At 35.2% G+C, this 17585-nt stretch overlaps 1 protein-coding gene across 1 annotated transcript in view; it reads right to left on the reverse strand.

Annotated features, from left to right (window-relative positions):
• Positions 1–608: 608 nt before the first annotated feature.
• TAFA2 (TAFA chemokine like family member 2) overlaps positions 609–17585 on the reverse strand; it is a 565192-nt gene continuing 548215 nt past the window's right edge. The window contains exon 5 of the mRNA XM_005886926.2: positions 609–2710. Coding sequence (XP_005886988.1) covers positions 2699–2710 — 12 coding nt within the window. The 3' untranslated portion in view covers positions 609–2698. The remainder of the gene's footprint in view (positions 2711–17585) is intronic.

The following is a 17585-nucleotide window of genomic DNA, read 5'->3' on the forward strand; positions in this document are numbered from 1 at the left end:
TCCCATATATGGTTGACCTTTGAACAATGCTAGGGTCAGGGGAGATAACAATTAAAAATCTACATATAACTTAGAATGCATCCTCCCTGTTTGTGATTCCTCCATATGCATGATTTCACCTCCCTGGAATTAAGCTCAGATTGTGTAGTGCTAAAGTATTTACTGTTGAAAAAAATCCATGTATAGGTGGACCTAGGCAATTAAAACCTGTGTTTTCAAGGGTCAACTGTATAATGAATTTCAAAGGATAAACAGTATATTCTTTTAGACAGTTTTTTTTAATAAAATGAGTTTTGTATATTGCTAGCAAAAATTTGCCAGTTGTGCTCATAGTCAAGATGTGAGCAAGAGGCACAAGTATAAATATATCTATTTCAATTGTTTCTTAGCAAAGAAGCAACCCAAATATTGGAACCTTGTGTAAATGGCAAGATTTGCCATGGATTTTTATAAAACAATTAAAGAATATATGTCAGCTTTCCCATAAAATCAGAGGTTTTCCTGGATAGTAACTGAAGTGCTTTTAAAATAGAACACTGAAAAACAGATTCTCTGAAAATAACTCAGGAAAGAGAGTCCATTTTTATATTCCAATTTTATTCACCTTTTCTGAAGAGTCACAATATTACTGGGGATAATCTAGTTAGTATATTTGAAATTCCATTTATTTTTTCTATTGATATGCATGTATTACACTTGAATATAATACAGTATTTCCAGTGTTGTTTTAAAGGACATAGTTTAAAAAAGAGAGCATAATCTATAATTTCAAACCTAGGACAAATTCATAATTTCTAAAATAATATAATTTTCCACTTTGTTCCAAAGAAATTAATATTATCACTGATGCAGAAACTCCAGCACAACTATTACTCCTTTCTTTACAAGTTCAGACAGTCTTGAACCATTGCAAAATTCACTCAGAGCCATCTAATTGTATGCATAATGAAAATGGAAGAAGAAAGTCATTCCATGGATTTATGGGTCAGTATACTTTAGTTCAATATCAAAAGTATACTTTACAAATTTCATATTTAACAAATTTTACAGTGTTAGTCATTCTGCTGAGAAAAGATTCTGGGTAATATATTGGTCTTTGAAGATTGTTACCAATTTACCCTGGAGAGCTTTGGTCTGTAGGTCAGCCTCCATCACGGAAATCAACATATACATAATTGGCCATGTGAGTGAGTTTTAAAATCATAGAAGATACCTACACTCTGTCTAACATAATAGAATGTCTAATAGGACAATTTCTGAAGTATCTTCTTATCAATCTAAGATGAGTAAACACAGAAGCCTCTCCCTTTACAATCCTTCAAACTATACATTTACACAGTATTGTTACAGAATGGCTATGCAATGTCCATTCTTCTTTCCCTCCACATAACAAATGAAGCAAAATAAAAGTAGTATAAAATTATACATTCTGTGAATAACTTAGAAAAAAAAGTACATACGTGTTTAAGGCCTTGAAATATTTGTAAGATTTTCCTTTAGAACTGAAAACCACAGATGTGAAAAGGACTACAAAAGCATGGACAAAAACTGACCTAAGAAATTGTTTGAATGGGAAAACTAGAAACAAATATTTATAAATTTGAAGCCAAGGAAATGAACAATTTATTCTACCAACAGACTTGAATAAACAAATAGGCATTCAAACAGTCCTTGGAATCAAGCAAGAGACAGCCTTTTAAAAATAAGATAGAAATGACAGTTTAAAAAAATATTAGAAGAAATCTAAGCAAATAATTTTCGAGCTAAGAAATCAAAACCCACATGCATCCATGGCAATTTTTTGAAACTGAAGGTTACCTAAATACTTGACTGCTCATTGATGATTTCTGTGAAGGGAAAAAGTAAAGATAAAAATAAAAGAAAAAGTTCACTTAAAAAAAAAAAAAAACTCTGAAAGGGAATGTACTCTAGAGGTACCAAATAGGAGTATATAATGAAAATGGTAATTCAGTTCTAACTACTACCTATTTAACTGACAGAGAGCTGCAGTAGTGTGTTAGCCTTGGGGAAACATGTCAGCTTGTCTATACATTCTTATATGATTGATGTTTTCAGATAACTACAACTTGCCAACAATAATTATTATCAATGGATATATATTTCCATTCCTTTAACAAAAGCAACTTTAAGATGTTAAAACATGTAGGCTTTCAGAGCTCCAAGGTTAGGATACCAATTAAATTGTCTCAGTCTACACCATGCCAGAGGAGAAATTTGCAAAGGAAATGTCACTGAAGCCATGTACAATCCTAGCCAGTGAACACAGGACCCAGGAACAGGTCCATGACAGAAGGCCAGTGCACTTGAGAGACTTTCAGAAACAAGAAAGGCAGTCACATTTGGGACCAAGAGCCCAAAGGGTAGGTGTCTCTGATACCATCCAGAAATGCCAACTCTTCAGAGAGCAACTTCAAGTTCTTTTTTTAAGTACAATTATACAAGTTGAATGCAGTTCAAATCTGATGAAATCTTCATGATACTGAAGTTCATGTAGGACTTCTAAAAAGTCTTGATTCCAAGAAGCTGATTATGAGCCATGAAATCCCCCAGAAGTAATAGACTCCAGAGTGCCACTTCGGAGCTGTATAAAATTTTTCCTTCAAGATCACCTATGAATTATGTTTGTATGCATATGTTCAATGTAATCAGCCTTGAGGATCACTTGATTTCACCTTGGTTAATGGGTTACCTACAAAGAAAAAGAAAGTAGAATCATTTCATAACAGCTATCATCTTAAAACTCTACACAATTAAGTATTAGAAATGAATAAGTAAAAACTCAAAGTGCTGGTATTTGCTATATTAAATAAATTACTGAATTTTAAAGGACTACCATATTTAGGTATTTCTAGCTTATTAAAATTATTTTCTCTATTCTTTCATAATATTTTTGAGAGCCATTTGCAGTTATCCAAGTGACTCCAACAGTGACCAGGAAGATCTCAACTGGAGAAGTTACCCATTTTGGACCCAAAGAATGATTCTGGAATAGTTACCCCTTTTGGACCCAAAGAATGGTTCTGGAATCCATGTTCTTTGCATAGACTTTGTGACTATAATCCAGAGATCATACACTTCATGCCAGGAGTCAGTGAATGAAAGACTTTTGTTCTTAGGAATCCAATCAGACCACATCTTCAAGAAAGCCCTTGGGATTTGGTTCCATAAAAACCATTCTTGAAATTGTTGACAAGTTGAATGCTTATTTGACTCAACTGCATTTCAGAAAATCCACTATTCATAATGCAAAAAAAAAAAAAAATTGGGGAGAAAAACAATTATAGTACAATCCTTTACCAAATTTTAAGGTCCCCAAAATTTCTCATGAAATTTATTAGAGCAGTATTATTAATGCTATTGTACATATTATTGAGGCACAATCATGTGGATTTTCACAGGTACTCAAGTCAAAAGAATGTTTATTTACAGGAAAAAAAGAATAATAGCTAGAATACCTAATATGTACATAGATATCATTATATGTATGCAGAAGAAATATGATACAAAGAGAGACAAAGATTTCTGCTGTGTCAATGAATTTCTAGTTATGCTCTTAATACCATGGTACTTAGGATTGCCTAACAGTTCTTTTCCAGTGATGCTTACAACAAAAAGTGAATTTTTAAAAATTATTGTGGATATTTTATTTTTATTTCATTAAGTAACATAGTTACTTATCTTTTAACGAAACATTTGCCAAAAGACGGGTTTTTGTTTTGTTTGTAGTTTGATCAACTATGAAAAATAAAAACATAAAGTAACAAGATGTTGCTCTGCCATGGCTGGTTTCAAATTACAGTATAAAAGAAAGGTGTAAAATTCAAACATGTATATTCTGCATGGAGGCAGCAACCATGTTTGTGTCTCTTTGGTCAGTTTCATTCCCAAAGGTGGAGCTTCTGCCTGCAAATCTGTAGCTTCTTACTCCCACTCACAGAGGACTGAACTGATGATGGAGGGATACAAACATAATGGGCCTGCTGGCCTCTAGAGATTCTGGGAGCAGGGGTGTCTTAGACAGGGCAGCGATTTTATTATCAATTTGTCTGCCACTCAGTGATTACTTTATACAAGTTCTGTGAAGGGTTCCCAGTCTGGGAGTCAGTGTAAAAAGAATATGGGGAGGACATATATTTCTATGTGTCATAGGTTGCTAATGAAGATAACTCATCATTGTGAAAAATACAGAAATTTTACTTTTATGATACACTTTTTTGACAAACATTGATTTAATACAGTCTTTGATTTCCAGTGGCTGAGAAAATTCACCTGCCTTTTCTGAGAATTCTCCTATTGGTTGCAGGAAGAAATCACTGTGAAATGTAATATGGGCACCAGTGTTTGAAATGACAGGAATAACAAAGAGAACAAATGATTTAGCCTCAGGAGAGGTTCAGCACTCAAGGGACACGCTGCAACAACTCCAGGAAAGTGAGTAACATGTCCTTTTGAACTACTACAAGCCCAGATTCTAAGTAATCTATTGGTGGGTATGGCGGACACATTATTACATCTTCATTCCAAGGTAAGCATTTTGTTCTGCTGGTTTATATAAAGCTGAGGAGTGATTCTCTCAACTATTATGTATTTAAAGCTTTATTTTCACATAATTTTAATTTCAATTTAATTTCATAAATTTAATTTCAATTTCAAATAATTTTAAAAACAGACATCAAATTTACAGTATAAAACCAAGGACTTATCTATCTGAAATACAATCTTCCTCCATCTCAGTAGAGGAAACATAAGTATATACAAACACAACTATACAATCCAGATCCTCATAAATGTACACTTATACTATGCTGTGAATTATATATATGTACATTTACATTTCTATCAGCTAAAATAATTGCTAGAAAACTAAGCTTAACTCAAAGAAGTAATTGTCTAAATAAGCATGGATTGAAACAATGAAAGCTTTTCCTTATTCTCTAATTTTACACAATGTTTCCTAGTTTTTTAATCCTAAAAAACCCTACATTTTATGAGATGAAGAGTAAGCGACAATTAATTTTAGGTATGATTTTTGCAAATTATTTGATTGTGATCAGAGAGCCCCTGTGGTTGGCATATAGTTGCTGGATTTAGGTCAGTGTGGCAATAATGACACTGACTGTGTCGTGCAATATCTGGGCCCCACAGTTTCCCATGTGTAGAACGGAATAATCTTGTTAGCCTCACAGTGTTTCTGTGAGGATCAAGTATATTTATGAACACCTAGCTTTCTCAACTATAAAGTACCATAAAATAAAAGTTTTAGAGTTGGGGTCAGTTTTTTTTTTTCTTTCAATACATAAATCTTTAACAAGAGAACCACTGAAAGTAGAATGAGAGGATCCTACTGACAGACAAGTTAGAGGACTGCACTTAAGAATTCAAACAGAGGCTGTCGTAATTTGCCCTTTTCAATGAAATATAAATATGAACATAAATCATCACCCTCCTTGATAAGCTCCAGATTTGTACCAAACAAAATGGCAAAGCCAAAGATTTTAAAACAGGCAGATGATTCTGAATACAGGTACCTTATCACCAATTTTCATCATCTAATATGCAAGATCCAAATAACATTTTAAAAATAATTGTCTAAAATGTAATACAAAAAAATGCATTTATGGTTTTTATGCTCATTAAGTCCAAGTGACTCATAGTTAAATTCTGACATGCTAATGGGGGAGAAACGATTGCCATTTTAACCTTTATAGATGATAAACTGAAACTTTATTTTTTTTTAACTGAAATTTCTTAATATGAGAGATCTCAGGCAATACTTATACAATTCAACATTTAAAAAATTTTCTTTCACTTAAAAGTAAGTTTTTAGTACACCAAATGAAACACTGCCTTTTTTTTTTTTTTAGAACTTAAATATTATTCTCTTTTCACTCAAGCCCTATCTTTTGGATGAGGCCAACTAGTAAAAGTTTTACTTTCTAAGGAAGCTTTTCAGCAAGTTTTCAGTGACTAAAAGCAGGAGGTTGCAATAAAATCAATTTTACAGGATAGGAAATTGCATTTACTATCATGAATTCACTGTCTTCTCATTCTGAGGGCAATAGATATAAAATACTGCATGAGAGAGAGAAATGGTCCTACGATCATTACGGATATGCCTTGAGCTTCATACGCTATAATCACTGTCTCAGTAAATTTGCCTTTCCAAAGGCAGTATTCTACACAGCTGTTCTTTTTCATGCAACTTTTATTTGTGTGTGCTGCACACCAGCCAATTCAGTAAGTGAAACTGCTGGGCTGCTGAACACATGCAATAATAATAACCATTAGTATTATTATTTCTAGTTACAAGCACAAAGCTACCTTGGTAATGAGCCACCAGGATGAAGAAGCTAATCTGGTAACATTCAATAAGAAGCACCAATAATTTTTTTAGATGAAAGCATCCATTTATTTCTTCCAGTCGAACAAATCTATTATAGGGCTTTCAAATTTCTCAATAATTTATGCTAAAATCATGTCTTTTAAGTCTGCTCACCAGTTTAAATTGAGAAACCAAAACCAGGTAAATGGCATATTTGAGATTAAGTGAAGTCAACTATTTTAAAATTGTGTGTGCTCAGTTGTTCAGTCATGACTCTTCGCCTGTAGCCTGCCAGGATCCCCTATCCACAGATTTTTCCAGGCAATGGTACTGGAGCGGATTGCCATTTTCTACTTCATACTGTATTAATTTTGTATTTTGACCATTGTGTTATATCCTCTGCCTATCTTCAAGGTAAAATAAATTTAAAAGGTTAAAAGGGAAAAATATTCAAGAATCTATTCTGTCCCCAAATGTAAAAGATGCTTTGATGTTTCTATACAGTTCCTAAAATCGTTATATGTATAGCATCTACAGTTCTTTTTACCCTGTTTAAGTCATGCTGTTTAGGTTACCAATGGGAGACAGCACACTATGGGGAGAGACATAGTGACAAGTAGTGTGAGCTCTGCAGACAGACTGCCTGAGTTCAGATCTCTGCCTTATCACTTTCTCACACTGTGGGGTTGAAATAAATTATTTAAACTCCCTGAGCCTTAGTCTCCCCATATGAAATACAAAAATGGTATTATCAGCCCTCATAAGTTTGCTATTGTGATTAAATCAGATAATCCCTGCAAAGCGTCAGTCCAGGCAAATGCTTTTCAAATATTAACAGGTGGTAACAGTAGTAATTCCCAGCTAAGACTCAAAAGGTGATACATAGGGTATCTACGGCAGAGGACATTACATCTTGTTTCTCTACAAATATTGATTTAATTAGTTAATTTTCTGTCTTATAGTAACTGAATTTGCAATCATTCATTTCATATGCTGTTAATCAAAGTCATATGATGGTAGTTATATATAAAGAAGAAAACACTATTGTTTTGGTTGCCTTTGGGAGAGACTGTTGTTTCAGACAAGGTGAGAGGGTATTTAATGGTCAAAAAGAATATACTTTGAAGTCAGGCTGTGTAGGTTCAATGTTTCATTCTGTTGATAACTCAGCATGTGACCTTGAATAAGACAACTATAATATTAGTACCTACATCATAGGGTTGTATGAGCTGAGGAAAAATAAATTAATTAGTCAAGTGCTTATATTCTAAGACTTCCCTGGTGCCTCAGATGGTAAAGAGTGTGCCTACAATGTGGAAGACCCAGGTTCAATCCCTGGGCTGGGAAGATCTCCTGGAGAAGGAACCCACTGGTATACTGGTAACCCACTCCAGTATTCCTGCCTGGGAAATCCCATGGATGGAGGAGTCTGGCAGGCTACAGTCTACAGGGTCGCAAACAGTAAGATATGACTGAGCGACTAACACAGATAATTATATTCCAAGGTACATAATGAGCATTATGTAAGTGGTAACTATTATTATTCAGATATGAATACATTTCTAGGCAGCTGAATGCACTGAATTCTTAGTTTTGCTCTCAATTATTTCTGTGCATATGTTACTAGTCTTTATAGGCAATTCCATTATTGGTCTTTCTGATGAATCAGCTGCCATCAGACTCTGAATGCAGGAAAAATATTTAGGAAATTAGTACTGTACTTTAACCATCTAGGCTTAAAAATAAATGTGGTATAATCATGCCAAACAAAATGCAGATTTGTAAATTTCCTTATTCATTATGTTTCTTCTGATGTATTTGAGTTCTATCCTACATCTCAGATATTTATTTTTTTAATTTTAGATATTCACTTTGCCCACCTATATAAGTTTGTGAAATCAATGCCAAAACTCTACAATATACATGTGAATCTTATCATATTAGCTTAATTTACAAAATATTCTTATTTTTCCTGGGTGGTCACGAAAATCTTGTTATGAGGAACTATATTCCTTTGAATGTAAAATAAGTCACATATACAAAATATTAAAGACAATGCCTTATGAAGATTACAAGTCAATTTCATTTTTTTAAAAGTTAAATTTTTGCTAAAATATCTGTGTAATAAGAGAAACACTTATCTTTAGACTGATGGATATTCTTTAAACAACTGGAAGGCAAGGACTATGCAGCTGTATTTCTGAAGGGAGGCAGTAGGTTGAAATGCAGTACAAGTCCAATTTTTACAATACAACTGCTTAACAGGCCCCATTTCAAATGAATGTTTTAATAAATAAATTTAACTTACTCAATATAGGTGTAAAGGAAGACTAGAATACCCTCACAATCCTAAATGCTGATTTTTTAAATTAATTTCTTTATTGAAATATAATTGATATACATTATATTAGTTTCATGTGTATAACATAAGGTAATCTACCATTTAAAATCTTTCTGAATCAGTAACTGGATTCTTAAAGCAATCCCAATTTTTTAAACCACTAAATGCTGATTTGAATGAACTTTTCTTGCTTGGAATATAATTGCTGCTTCACTGCAAATGTATTTTTTTAATGTAGCTGTTACAAGTACATGAATTAAATTCTTGCTTCACTCTTTGTGTACTAAATGTGCAATTAAAACATCATTACTCTGCAGTAGCAGGCGTTCTCATTTAAGCAGGAGAAAAGCTGCCATTCAGTTGGTTGTAACAGTACATGAATGAGCTTGTGCTTTCTTAAAGCACCTTATGCAATGAGGTACTATGAAATGAAAGTTTCCTATTGGTCTGAAGTAATCATTTAAGAGCAAGCTGACCAGACAGCTTTTAAGTATAGATGATGCAATATGAGGCAATGACTTACATGAATTACTGTCATAAACATGTACATCTATATAAAAAAGTAAGCCTCTATTTTGCTTTCATGGTGTTGGAGGTGATTCCGATAAGCCCTGAAACTGACTACATTTTCATATCATAGTTTAATTTTCCTTCCCAAGAATGACTGGTGCTATGGATTGGCCTCCACGTTTGGGGCAAAAAGCCAATCTACTTATCACTTCAGCTACAGTCAACATTAGTGTGAATTGACCTTGTTATCTGTTCTAGGAATTCTCAAAAAAATTTAACAGCCTTGGGCAATTAGAAATATAGTCATTTCAAACAATAGAGCTGTAGTTAATTGATTCTATGTATGTGTACCACAGTGTGGGTCCCAATATGGAAGCAGAAAATGGCATAGTCTTCCTAGACTTCTGGGGGGAAAAAAAGAAAGAAAACAGAGCCCCAGATTGACTGAGAAGAGGTGGCCTTGTACTGATAAGAGTTTATAACAGTGATACTACCGTCTGGTTTTTATAACTCTGAACAAGTCACTTTAAAAAAATCTCTGAATCTCCAGGGTTCATTTACATATGCCAAACAAGTTGGCTGGACTCAGTGAGTTTCTGATTCCCTTCTGTCCCCAAACTCATGACTTTTCTTAAGGACTAATTCAAAAGAGGATAAAACTTTATCCTGATTACTTAAATTCATGGGTGGTATAGCCACCATGTAGACTTCATTTTTCTGAAAAGCCTATATTAGAATGCAGAACTAGTGAGCTTTTTACCACAAATACAACATCTGTCAGTGGCTTTCAGCTTCCTGTGCTGTGCCAATGAAGATCTCTACTAGAAATGAATCTTGGGGAACAGATGGACTTGCACCATTTCTTGGAAGTTTGAAAGCTGTGCAGTGTGCCTGCCATGAACTCTTTCTTCTATGTGAATCAGGAAAGAAGATGACTGTTTCCATTGCCGTTCATGCACATTCATCCACTCAGAGGCAGATCAGCTAACATTAACTGTTAGCCAAACAAAACATTCCCTGGTTTCTCCTTGGGTATTTAATAATTTCCTCTGGGACATTAAGAAAATTTTAAAATTTTCTTCTTCTCCTGGTCCTGCACCATACACATTCTTACATTTACTCCAGGTGGAAAATGACAAAAAATAGATGCTTTTGAAAGACAACAGTATAATGGGGTTACACTGTTCAAACTTTATGGAAACATGATAAAGTCCTTAAAATGGGAACAGTTATTTTGAATGCTTTGAGGAAAGCTGGTAGATTTTTAATAATATTTTTCTGCTGCTGCTAAGTCGCTTCAGTTGTGTCCGACTCTGTGTGACCCCATAGATGGCAGCCCACCAGGCTCCCCCGTCCCTGGGATTCTCAAGGCAAGAACACTGGAGTGGGTTGCCATTTCCTTCTCCAATGCATGAAAGTGAAAAGTGAAAGTGAAGTCGTTCAGTCGTGTCCGACCCTCAGTGACCCCATGGACTGCAGCCCACCAGGCTCCTCCATCCATGGGATTTTCCAGGCAAGAGTACTGGAGTGGGGTGCCATTGCCTTCTCCGATATACTATTAATAGCAAAGTTTACCTATTTTTAGAGACAGTTGAGACTTTGAATGCAGTTGGAAAGGCACTTTACCTAAGTTTGATTGGTTCATTTTTTTAGACTCACTTCTCATTTATAAAGGAGTTATTTGAATGGATAGTTTTTATCCAATTTCTGTCATAAACACTTACTTTAAAAATTTATATCTGCTCAAGCATCACAGTCAAGTATTTCAGCCTCACAGCACATGAGGGCTAACAGAAGTAAGCACTAAAAAATTATGCTTAAAAGATGATTTTAAGATAAGTGGACTTTTGGAAGAAGGATTGACACTTTGAAGAAATCTGAGTTACTGGTGTAGGAATTACCAAGAGCAATATTTTCCCTTAGCTTCTGGTTGGTTGAGTTATAAATGTAAGTTGCTCTTGGTAACAACTTTTCCTTGAGATACTTGTCTGCGTAAAGAATATGCCTCTGTCGTTTTGAAAAGAACTTGGTGAAATTTGTGGAAGCATGAAGCTAGTACCATGCCTGAAGCAGCATATACTCTTTTTCATCCCTATATTCTGCCGTAAAATTAAGTTTAGAGATGACCACTCCACATGTGGTATATCTTTGGGAAAAAATCATTCTCTAAGTTAAAAAAGCTAGAATTCATTTTCTGAAGGTCAGGGCAGCATAGGCAGTGATGTTTAATATGTTGGAAGTTTCTGCTTTGTTTCTATTTCCCAGATATATTTCTCACTTTTTAAAAAATAGTCTTAATCCAGTAGTCTCAAATTCCCAAAGTTGATTAAAATATGAATCTTTAAATCTAACCAGTTCTAATTACCTAGATGCCGGTATGACATAGTTTATTCAATTAAGGGGCAATTTAACATACAAAGAATGAATGATTAGGTAAGAACACAATCTTCATTTGGCTTATGGAGATTAGGTAAAAATTTGATGGTTCCATGCTTTTCATGCTAATTTACAGACTCATAGGCAGGTTGAACACTGACAGAGGTCCACTTATACACTCAGGGTTTTTGTTTCTGTTCTTAGGAGAACAATATATTAGCTACAGGGTCTTTGTAGGTGACAACATTCGGTTGACCAACAATGACATTGGCTATTTGTGGCCAGTTTGAGGGCCTCCTATTAAAAAAATGATGCCTCCCCTTTTTCCCTTTTTATGAAGAATAATTCAGAGCCTTCTTTACTGACCACTGAGGCAGTTCTGGAGTCATTTTGAATCTTTACTCCTTAATGAAACTTCTGTCCCTTCCTTAGAATGTCACCAACGCTAGGATTTGCCACACTAATGCTCCAACATGGAGCCAGAACATTTTTGGATGTGGAAAAATAAAAAAACTATCATCAAACACAGCAGAAACCTTCTCTTTCTACTCCATTCAAATTTGAAGAGTTTTACACGTTTACCTAAGGAACAAACCCATGTCAGGTACGCCACTGTTAAAAACATTATTACAGGAAACAGACCTGGGCAAAGGGGAATATTTCAACAACCATAAAGGGACAGCAAGACAATAACTTCCTTTACCTCCATAAAAACCCACAATGGGGACAGTTTTGCATCTTTCCTAGAGGATTATAAACTCTTAGAACATTCTTTTTATTTCAGAGAAACACATACCCATAAATAAGGCCTAAAATAAACAGCTCTTACGAGAAACTGATAAAAGGATAGTAAGCATTTCTCGTGACTATTTTGGGAAGCATTCTGCACAAATGTAAGAAAGGAGTTCATTTAAAATCAAGGAAGAAAGTGTATAAAAATCAATAGACAACCATTTTAACATAAAAGGGTAAGAGAATTGTAGAAACATTATGTAACAATATTCAATTAGAATCCGCAGACTTAATATTTGCAATTGTAACCATTCATAGGTTGCCTGCACATCTATATCTACAGTAATTTGTAATTTGCTGAAGCATGAACCTGAATCATACCTACTTTAATGCTGATAAATGAGGCCATGTCATTTACCCAGTGTGCCTGGCCATCCACGGGCCTTCAATTCTCAAGGCAGCTTTGTGGTTCTCTATCATCAACTTTGTAACCCCCACTAATGGTCTGAATGGGATTCATGACTTTTTTCAGTTGTAATTTATGACATTTTGTAGACAGACTTTCAAAAGTTTTCTTTATAATCCCTCTTTCCCAAAGTACCCCCAAAATATAAAACATGTAATACTTGATTTTCAAATATTTAAATATTTGACAGTATAACATGAATCACCTGAAGGAGTGGCTAGTAATCAGGGTCAGATAACAGAGAGCTTTGGTAAAATGAATCAAAAGTAAAGAAAAACATTTCCTACATAAAGTGAGAGTTCTGGATAGTTAAAATTAATAGCAGAAAGATTAATCATGTCATAATATAAAAAGATATTTTCTAATTTTGAAAAAAAAAAGTGAAGTGAAAGTGAAGTGGCTCAGTCGTGTCTGACAAACAAAAAGAGGTCTTTGTGCAACAAGAACAGATCCCTGAGTCTTTGTGCAACAAGAACAGATCCCTCTTTCCCATCATTATCACCTTGGCCTCTCTCTACCTAACCAGAAAATGTGAGATAAAAATGATTGTCTGAGGAAGAATGGAATTTTGGGTTCTAGTCACATTTACTTTATCCAGATATATCAGGGCCAATACAGTTATAAAGTGGGTCAATGTCATGACTTGCCATGGTCACATGTGACTGAAGGCAAAGGGTGAAGTTGGAGAAAATTTAGAAGAGCTTCACATTTTTCAGAAAAAGCAAGGGACAGATGAGAAATACACTAATTCATATTTCCAGGCCTCCATTTTCTTCATATTGTTCAAAAACATGGAAAGCCTTATAGATGGTTCTTTAATTTCATTTCTCCCCATTGAATATTTTTAACAATGATAGCATTTTCTCCAGATGTTTATCTCTAATTAGTTTCTAGACCCTAGTCATCTTCTTAATCAGTTCCCCCCTCTGTCTTATTGTTACTATCTTAATCGAAGTCTTTATTCTGGTTTGTGGGGTTGGAATAACCTCCTAATTTGTCTCCCTGAGTGGTCTCATGCCTTGGAGCTTCTCCTCCTGTTTGCTATCATGATCCTGAAAAGAAAAAGCTATAAAAATGTCCTATTATAGAAGGAAATCTAAATTCTTGCTGGTAATACAGACAGTCGTTTATGATAAGACCTCAACCCACCCAGCTTCATCTTTCCTCTTCCCACCCTCTTCAGAGATACACAGACCCAACTCCAGTCACACCTAATGATTTAATCCTCCTAGGACTTGATATGCCCTGTCCTATCTCCTTATCTTTGGATACATTTTACCTTTGCCTAAAATATTTTCCTTTCAAACCTCAGAACAAACGTTACCACTTCTAAATCATAAGCTTTGTGATTCATCCAGTCAACATAATAGATGGAAAACATACTTTTTCCATACTTCTATATGGGGAACACATGTATACCTGTGGCGGATTCATTTCGATATTTGGCAAAACCAATACAATATTGTAAAGTTTAAAAATAAAATAAAATTTAAAAAAATTAAAAAAAACCTATCTTATTGCATTATGATTATTTATTAACCTGTTTGTTTCTCTCACTTAACTATGATGTACTGAAAAAATATTAGCATACATTTTGTTTCCTCAGTGCTAAGCCGTATTTCATTCCAGGTACATAAATGATGCCTGCTGCTACTGCTGCTGCTGCTGCTGCTGCTAAGTCGCTTCAGTTGTGTCCGACTCTGTGTGACCCCATAGACGGCAGCCCACCAGGCTCCCCCGTCCCTGGGATTCTCAAGGCAAGAACACTGGAGTGGGTTGCCATCTCCTTCTCCAATGCATGAAAGTGAAAAGTGAAAGTGAAGTCGCTCAGTCGTGTCCGACTCTTCGCAACCCCATGGACTGCAGCCCACCAGGCTCCTCCGTCCATAGGATTTTCCAGGCAAGAGTACTGGAGTGGGGTGCCAAAATGATGCCTAATACTTACTAAATGAAAGGATGAAATGAGGAATGGGTAGGTGGATGGATAAATGAACAAATTAATGTATGAATATAAGGGAAAAGTGATAAGTAATTTCAGAAGGGAAACTAGAGATACTATTTGGATTCTCTGGGAATAGCAAGAGGAATGATTAAGTGACCCAAAAGGTCAGTACCTCCATTTAAAAAAAAATTATGATTATTCCCATGATGCTGTGGTTTCAGAATTTGAAATTATAGATATGCATGGGTCTTGACATCAGCTTCACATTTGTAGCTCGGATATTTAAATTTATTCTCATTTGGAGAAGGTCTGATTTTTAAAATGAAATTAATTCAGGAAAATAATAATGCAAGAAGATAATAGCAATCTGTGGTGCTTTAATTGGTTTTAGACTAACCACTTGGGATGTAGGAAATGTCCAAATAGATACATCAAGGTTCATTCTGGCATATTCATTACAGTTAATATTTCAGTTAAAAATTATCCTAATTAAAAAAAATCACTCTCTTGAGTAATTTGCATACTTCTGCTTAACACTGTCAGGATATTTTCTCATGAAATACTATGTGGTGACAATTACCCTACATCTAGGTATTACATGTTCACTTGCATCAGGTATGGTGGTACAAACGAAATATCAATTTTCCTATGATGTAACAAAGTAACAGATACCACGATGAGCGCTTTGTTCCCAAAATACTGTACATGCAATTTCTCTCTCTCCACCATACATGCTATAGACATACTAACTTAATTTATAGCCTCTATATTTAAGATGCCTCACCCTTCCAACCACCACTTTATTTTTTCAAATAAAGAGACTAGTATTTTTAAAGGCAAACAAGTTCATTTTTGCTTAGCAAAATGCAGCTGACTGCATTTTCTGTTCTACATTCTAATGCCAAAGACAGTGAATCATTCTGCTCCTCAGGGAAACCTGGAATCACCCTTCCTTTGCATTCATTCCTCAGGTCATAATTGCCAGCATCAGTAGACAGCTGAGTGCACATCCATTTTCTTTTGCAATCCTCATGATTATTATGTGAAATTTTTCAACTTTTACAATTTATTGTTAGTCTTTGTTACTAAGTACTATTATCTCCAGGTTATAGTTGAAGAAACTGAAGCTCAGATAACTTAAAAGTGAAGCTTCTCAAAGAAGCATATAAGTGTAAGTGATACTCTGGGGGCTGTGATCCCTATTTGGGGGGCTTTAAAACTAGTGAAACAGGTCCTGCATACCTGGTTCTTCCATTCATTTGTTTGACTAATATTTACTGAGCACATAATAAGTGGCAGGCACTGTCCTTTGTATGGGGGGGAAAAAAAATCACTGCTCCCGTGAAACTGACAATCTAGAGAGCCAAATGACAGACATGACCCGTAAAATTTTTAAGTATGTTAGGCCATGCCAACAGAAAGTTAAGAGAAACAAAAGGATTTTTGAGGCAGGAATATGCAAGTTCAGTTAGATGGGGAAGGCTTGCTGAGAATGTGAAATTGCAGGAAACACCCGCAGAGATAAGAGAGCCAATCAAGCTGACATCTGGAGGAAGAACATTTCAGGCGGAAGGAACAGCATGTGCAAATGTCCAGAAACAAGAAAAGTAAGAAGGGCAGGGTGGTGGCAATGGAGTAAGCAGTGAGGAGAGTGGTAGTAGATGAAGTCACAGACGTTTGTTCATTTGTTCATTCATCTATTTCTTTGTTTATTCCACAAGTGTTATTGCTCCTATGTTACTAGGGTAAAAAGGGGCAATGCAGATACTATCCTTGTTCTCATGGGGGCACAAAAAGAAACCACATTGAAGTTATCAGAAACACACATGGCTTTGTATGCTCCTCCCTCTAGAAGCCTCATTCCTGGAAGTTGGACCTGGAGAGAGCCTAAGTACATACATGAACGAGACCACGATGACTTCTTTTCATAATGGACTCTCTTCCTATTCAAATATTTATTCTTATAACTTAGAGGGCTACTGTTCTTTCTGTTTAGACAATGAAGGCTTGCAGTGTTTTAAGGAAGAGGGTAGTCAGGGACTGTATCCACACACATAGGGCAAGCAACAGAAGTTTTTCCTGGCAAATGTTTTCCACTGACTGGTGGCAAAGAATTCCTGCATAACATGAGTTACATTCACTCCTACTGCAGCTAAATTGAGACATCTTCTAGTATAGAAAACCAATCTAGAAATAAGAAGGTCACTCATCCCTCCATTGTAGCACTTAGTTTTTCATGTCTACAAGAAAAGCTTTAAAGCCATGTTCCCTCCCCCTAACTATTCAGCTGTTCTTGAGCTATTGAAGTTAAAGAGAAATGTGAGTTCAGTCATGAGAAAAAATACCATATCTCTGCTTTTAGAAGATTCTGAAAGAAAGAGATGGAAAAGCAGCTAAACTAATATCCGAAGTACAGGGGAAAGAATATCTTAGGTACTACCCCATCCATGGCAAACTCATTTGAAATGTGTACTAGAGGGAAAGCCAAAAACTATTTGGTCCATTTAGGCTCTTCTACTCAAATATTTATTCTTACAACTTAAAGGGTAGATTGCCTGCATTTCATCCCAGCTCCATTGCTTATTAGCTCTGAAACTTTGGGCAACATTTTCATTTCTCAATCTCCTCATGCGTAAAATGAAGATAATAATCATGACTATCTCATGACATGTTTGTGAGGATTAAGTGAACTAATATGTGTTAAGTGCTTATAATACTTCTTGATAATACTGAGAACTTAGTTATTTTTACTAATTCTAGTAAAAAGGGAAGTAGCATGAAGCAGTAATGTATGCAGAAAGTCACTTATGTGATTTCTTCATGAGGAATTAAACCTTTTATTAGGAAATATCCCTCCTTAACAGTAATTGTTGCC

Source organism: Bos mutus, chromosome 5, assembly GCF_027580195.1.
Source record: "Bos mutus isolate GX-2022 chromosome 5, NWIPB_WYAK_1.1, whole genome shotgun sequence".
In the NCBI taxonomy this organism is placed as follows: Eukaryota; Metazoa; Chordata; class Mammalia; order Artiodactyla; family Bovidae; genus Bos; species Bos mutus.